Raw genomic sequence first — 6,481 nt, forward strand, 5'->3', positions numbered from 1 at the left:
CAATGAAAGTTGTTGACAATTATATTTTAAAGTGAAAGATATTGCCAGCTCCATAAGGTGAACATGATTTCCATCAACATAGTTCAGTCTTTAATAATTATCTCTAAAGTTGTCATCAAAGCTAATCAGAGATGTTTTCTTAATGTTTTTGAAATTGAAATTGAAGAAATACTGTACTCTATGTACAATTTGCTCAAACGCATTGGGAGTATTTCAAACTATAGAGACAAAAAAAATCTTCATACTTAAATTGGTTCCAATCTTCCTGTTGTCAAAATGATAATCTGATAAAACAGGCATTTTACTCACCTCTGCCTTTCATTAAGAATTAAATCAGGTTATTGCCGCAACAAACCAGAAAACACTTGCTGGACAGTTGGTTTCATCACAATTGTGACAGAACCATTGGGCTTAAGGTTTCCCATCCTTTCGCCGGAGAATACTGTTAGACACAGGCACCGTTTATCGCTTACCAAGATGCACAGAAAACCCAACCAATCTGGATTTTTTTTTTCTTCCAAGATTGGTGCTGATTCCAACATCAATTAATTAAAAAATATATTTAATGAATCAACTTTTTTGTCCCCATCTTACAGCAATAAAGATATAAATTACAGGCAGAACACTTGTATATTTTACAATAATTTTTGGAGAAAAATAGGCCTTTGGGAGGGTGGGGGGTCGGGAGGGGTAGGGGCGCTCAAATGTCATTCATTATCTTTGTCTTATGTTTTATTGTGTTAATGCGGAAACAAAAGAAAGGACATTCAGAAACAGCATTCGTCACCACCAATGCAGCGAACCCGGCTATATCATGGTCCACTGTATCAAATAAGTCAAGTCAAGAAGGCTATTACTGGACATCTGTTTGCTTGGGAGAAAGTCAGATATACAGAAGCACGCGTTTGAAATAGCCTAATGTTTAATGAAAGGTGAATTACTGATCAGCAAGTAAGGGAGTACAGTAAAACTACGAGGGGAAGGGTAAAGCTCAAATCACACGTGTCCATCTCAACCAGAGCCTTTACATGAAATTCATGTGTCAGAATGCAGGGAAGGAGGCGCAAATGTACTACAGAGATTGCGCGTGCTGTGGTTGTCACTTAAAGAAAATAAAAGGGCGGGGGTTGAGACTTCCTTTGCGTTTTTAACTATATCCCTCTGATCAAAGTTCAACATGGGAGCAGCCACCACAAGTGCTGTGGGCCCCATTGTGACCTTCCACTTTTCTTACACCAGACTGTGGATAGGTTTGCTGCTGTTTTATTTTTATTTTTTATATTTCATTTAAATTTTTCTGTTGGTTCTTAAATGGTCTTCCGAGTGCACTCATACAGCATAGAGTTCGTAGATCTTCTTGGCGCAGTACGCCAGCGCGGCCAGTGCTATCGTGTTGTGGAGTCTCTTTCTGTGGATGTCATCCCTGCGCACCAAGACCACGGGCGTGGAGGAAGTGAGCGTGTGCAGGGGCAGCCGCGACAGTTTTTGGCTGTCATATTCCACCTGGTACTTGCAGCAGGGGTCAAACTGCCAGGAAATCCCGTAGAGGGCAGAGCAGGCCACGCTGAGGGCGCCGGCGGGCAGCGCCACGTAGCGCGAGTATTCTGGAGGCAGCGAAAGCGGCGTCAGGAGGCAAGCGGCGCCCGACAGCACGGCCGTCTTGTGCAGGCAGTTGCCCACCGTAATCCAGCGCGCCGTCTCATCGCCGATGCGCGTGGGCTCGATAACAATGTATTTATACTGGGCCTCCAGTGCTTGCTCCAGCTCATACTCAAACTGGTCCTGCGCGTTCTCCCCGTTGTAGATCTCGTGGACAATGTAGCAGTCGGTCGCCGCCATCACTCCCCTGCACACAAGGGCGACAGGTAGGGAACATTGAGGACAAAAAAAAGGGTAAATATTGCTTTGGGTTTTTATTTGATTCCGTTTCAGTCTTTCTGGCATGGTTGAATCATGAAAAACGAGATTCCACTGTATTTATAAATTATTAGCATCTCTTTTCAAATGTGTTCCTTAATGTATGACTTTTTATATTAAATATACACGAGTTAGCACTTTGCTTCAAGTTTCATTTAAAAGTTGATACGAGCAGCAGAATTTGATGCCAGCGTCTTGAGCCATCCAGGAATCCTGTCAACTGATTTCATCTCTTTATTATCATTATTGTTTTGCCCCCTGGTGGCTCAGGCACACACACCAGACCAAGTAGCACAATGCCCACTGAATTATCAAGATGTTTAAAGTTCCAAACGATTTCTTCTGTACATTCTTTTAAATGATGTTATCACTGTATGTTATTCAAAGTACAACACTAGTATCCTGTCCAGCGCTATTTTTCTTACTCAAAAATATGCAACATTTTTTGTTGGTGTTTAGGGGGGCTAGATTGGAGACACGTGTGTCTCACAAGTGTTTTAAGTTACAGGCATGGTCACTAAGTGAAATAAGCATGTAAATAAAATGTACCATTGTACATGTGAGACAGGATTAATGCAAATATTAGTATTTATACATGTTGGATTTTTCATGACTATTGTTCCATAGTACTTGTGCTCATATATATATTAAGGGGAGGGAATGAGAGCTATAACTACGAAATGTTGAACTTAATATAACAGAAACAGAGTCAGAAAACCGCATATTACTGTTCAGCACATGAACCATAATGATCAGTTTGTGAAGTATACTTTTACAGCATTCAATGATCTGAAGCTGCTGATGCGCGGATATACAGTGCAACAGCTTGAAAGTATTCTTGAATCAACTATAACGACAATCGAAAGCTCAAGGTTGCTGCGGTAGAATAGGAAACAGGTAGGGTTTGTAACACACACAGGGCACAGTGTACCCAAGCGAGGCTAACTGGCTGGCATGCAACAAACTTGTGGTGATTGGCCAGCTAAGTTAGGAAGGATCCATGTCATTAGTGGATAAACATAGCATATTCGGGGCAAAACACATCATTTAGCGGATCAATGAAATTCTATTGCGAACATTCCAGCCATCGTAAACAATTCTCCAAGTCGCCGAACGGCTGATATGAAATAACCAAAACATCACATGAGCACCTACATTGCTTCCTCTGCTAACACTTAGCTAGCAGACACGTTAGCAACTTAGCATGCTAATGTTAGCTAAGCATTAGATAAAATTTAGATTCTCCGTGCGGGCTTTTCGTTTTATACTTGAAAGATAACTAAGTTATTTGTTTGGCGATAGGAGACACGGACAAACGTTTCAATGAGAGCGAAACATTTGCGTTGAATGGGCAAGATGTAAAGTAACTGACCTCTCCCTGCTTACTGGGACACCGCGCCTCCTTCCCAGCGACGCCATGTTGGAGATAGAGCCGTGATGGCAAGTGACGCACGGCGGTACAAAGCTTCCTGGGTAATGAAGTGTTCGGAAAGTGACTTGCACGAACTTGTGCGCGAAATTAAACTACAATTCCCACAATGCACATGAGACGCGCGTCTAAGTTACGTATTTTACACGAGCGTGTTGACGTTACGTATCGCGAGGTCAGAACTCTGAAGAATACATACCTATGACGCATTTAACGTAGTTTGTGGCCTTCGTTTTCCTCTTGAAATACAGTATATTATCAATAGGAAAATGGGGGCCACCAGATCCCAAAACAAAGACCTGACACGGCTGACAGCAAGCAGGGTTAAGGGCTTCCAGGACCACCAGGCAATGCCACAGCGCATGGAGGCAGTGATTGGCAAAGGGATTCTCAACCTACTACTGAAGATTGACATATCGTTATGAAAACTCCATCCATTCATTTATTCATCCTCCCCCCATGCAAAACACTGGGAAGTATGCATGTTGATGTGACTGATGTCTTCACAGTATTAAAACAATTTTTAATCCTGTTTTATGAGCTGGAAGCCCAAACAATGTAAAGATAAACAAATAAATACTTGAAATTGCTTAAATTATGAGCCCTGAATCTGTAGTATATGAAAGTTTGACTTTTGAAAGGAATTATGGAAATTGTTAAAATTTTCGAGGATATCAAAACATTTTGACGAGCACCTGTATATCAGTTGAAAACATATGTATCATATTCTGTTATTTTTGGACAATGATATTGTAGTGGACTCTCGGGTGGTTGCCACGGAGATGTGAGCGGCCTTAGCGTAATGCAGGGTTCACCAATTCCATCATGTTTCTGCCTACCAACACACCCTATACTAAAGATCAGGATAGTTATCAGGCATGCCGATGAGCTGATTATATGAATCAGATGTGCTCGTGGGCGGAAACATCGAAAAACCTGCAGGACTCCAGATCTTGAGGACCGGAATTGGTAAACCCTGGCGTAGTGGGTTAACTTTCACCTGTGGCTGGAAGTGAGCCCACAGCTGCCGGTGATTGAGACGCTATAGTAAATAGAGTGGTAGATAAGACTGGAGGGTTTGTGTCTGGGGAGCGGAGTGAAGGGCAGTGGAGCACCTGGCAAAGCGAGATGAAACGAGGCAAGGCAAGAGCAGCAGGAGGCAGGTGACGGTAGTGCACTCACAGCCAGGTGTGGTTGCCGTTCGTACCCAGTAGGGCTGCTGTCAATGAAGATAAGGAAGTGTAGGTTTGGTGGTTTCAGCGTTAGGGGTCCGTGCAGAGGGCGAGTGGTAGTCGGGAGAAGTAAGAGTGCTGGACCACTGGTTGACCTTGAAAGAGGCTAATAATTTGTCCTCTTTTGTGTTCCAAAAGACTTGAAGACAGATTTTTTTGTAAGAAAAAACACCTTGCAAGGATGATTTATTTTACAGAGAATTCTCCAGTCACCGGCAACAATTCACATCACGTAAAAAGATGGAATGTGCCCCTCCCTTTGCGGAATCCAGCTTTTAAAGAATCGAGTTTTGAAAGTAAACGCCCTTTCTCCTCCTACTAAGAATGAGTAGAACAGATTGGTTCTCACACAATATGTTACATAATATTATTTTTGTACACAGACTGCACCTGTTTTTCATTTTTAGACAAAATATACTCTCAGGGTACTTTTTCTCAAAACAATATCTCACAAACAAGTTGAACCACATTTAGAGTGGCCGTGAGCGATGGCGCAAACAGAGTGTGTGTGTGTGCTCTCTCAAAGCAGATGCTGTTCTCAAGAACAAAATGTGTGTGTGCAACACTGAGAAGGAATTTTAGACCAAACAAGGTGTACCAGCTTAGGTTAAAGTCAAATTATACTGAGTTCAACACTATTTCACTTACTTTACACATCTATAAAACATTTCAACATGGTTAATATATGAAATAAAGAATTAAAATGTTAATAATGTCTAACAACCTGCCTAGAGCCAAGCCTCTGCCCTGCCCAGCTGCGCCGCTGGCCCTGGTGCGCCCTTCACGGATCGCGTCCCAGACCGGACAACGAGCATCTGCCACGTCGGTAGCTGGTGGTGGATATGTGTGGTGTTTTCCTGTAGTGGAACAATAGATTTCATTACATGGCCTCCTAAAAGGTTATGGAAGACATAGTGTTTCACTGGTTCGTTGAGGGAACACTTTCCCTCACTAAGGAAGCAGCCAGTGAAACTCCTCAGCATTCAATTTCAGTTTAGCCTGGCCTTAAGTCCTCACTGTTTTGTGTTCGTCCACCAGCACCAGCATGATACCACCACTGGAACAACATGATATTCTTTACAGTGATACTGCAGAAAACCAAATGGTGGCCGGTCAACATTGCCAGGTAGCCCAGAATATATCCCAGGAGCAGGCAATGTGTGCCACCCACGGAGGTGTTACAGAGATCGGCCAGCTTCCGTATGAGCTTGGGCACCTTCTTGGCAGCATCCATAAAAGAGGAGACCTGGAGTGTGATTAGCTGCATGTCACTTTTGGCTTGGAGGACACGCTAGCAATGAGGCTGAATACGGCGTTGCACATCAGACAGCAAACGTTTAATTTTGTAAAAATACTCATCAAACTCCCCGTGCTTAATCTTATTCTGGTTGAAGAAACAGTTGCTAACATGCTTCATGAATCCAAAATAACTGAATAACATGTTTTTGATAGTTGTGGGTGCATAATCCTTGGCAGTCAGGTGGGCAGGATACCATCGTAGCCTCTTCGTATCTGTGAGAAAGCGCAAGTCCGATAAGCGCTTTGCATTCAGCCCGTAGGCCATTAATTTACATAATTAAAAGCTATGGCTGTTCGATTGCCGTTCATTTTGTTGGTCCTTCTTGCCTGTTCGTTTTCCCAACCTGAAGCGCAGGAAGTCCTCCAACATCTTTTCATGTGCAGGCATCAGGATCAGGCTTTTGTGCAGACAATGCGCTTCCTTGCTTAGACTTCCACCCGTTGAAATGTGTTCTTTGCTTTATGAAGTGTAAATGCATTTGGTCAACATTTTCTTGCTTCTCCAACTTTGCCAAGCGCCGGTTGATTTGAGGCAGACTCATAGGAGGATCTGTTAACAATTTTGTCCAACCATTCCAGACTTGCACCCCAGTCCTGACATTGA

General features: G+C 43.0%; 1 protein-coding gene across 1 annotated transcript; it reads right to left on the reverse strand.

Annotated features, from left to right (window-relative positions):
• Positions 1-904: 904 nt before the first annotated feature.
• On the reverse strand, positions 905-3,377 carry tmem11 (transmembrane protein 11). The gene is made up of 2 exons (XM_077559787.1): positions 3,290-3,377; positions 905-1,846 (listed from the first exon to the last, which is right to left on the reverse strand). Exons 1-2 carry the CDS (start codon positions 3,334-3,336, stop codon positions 1,330-1,332), a joined length of 564 nt encoding a protein of 187 aa, XP_077415913.1. The 5' UTR covers positions 3,337-3,377; the 3' UTR covers positions 905-1,329.
• Positions 3,378-6,481: the final 3,104 nt, after the last annotated feature.

This window comes from Vanacampus margaritifer, chromosome 2 (assembly GCF_051991255.1).
Source record: "Vanacampus margaritifer isolate UIUO_Vmar chromosome 2, RoL_Vmar_1.0, whole genome shotgun sequence".
NCBI classification, from domain to species: domain Eukaryota; kingdom Metazoa; phylum Chordata; class Actinopteri; order Syngnathiformes; family Syngnathidae; genus Vanacampus; species Vanacampus margaritifer.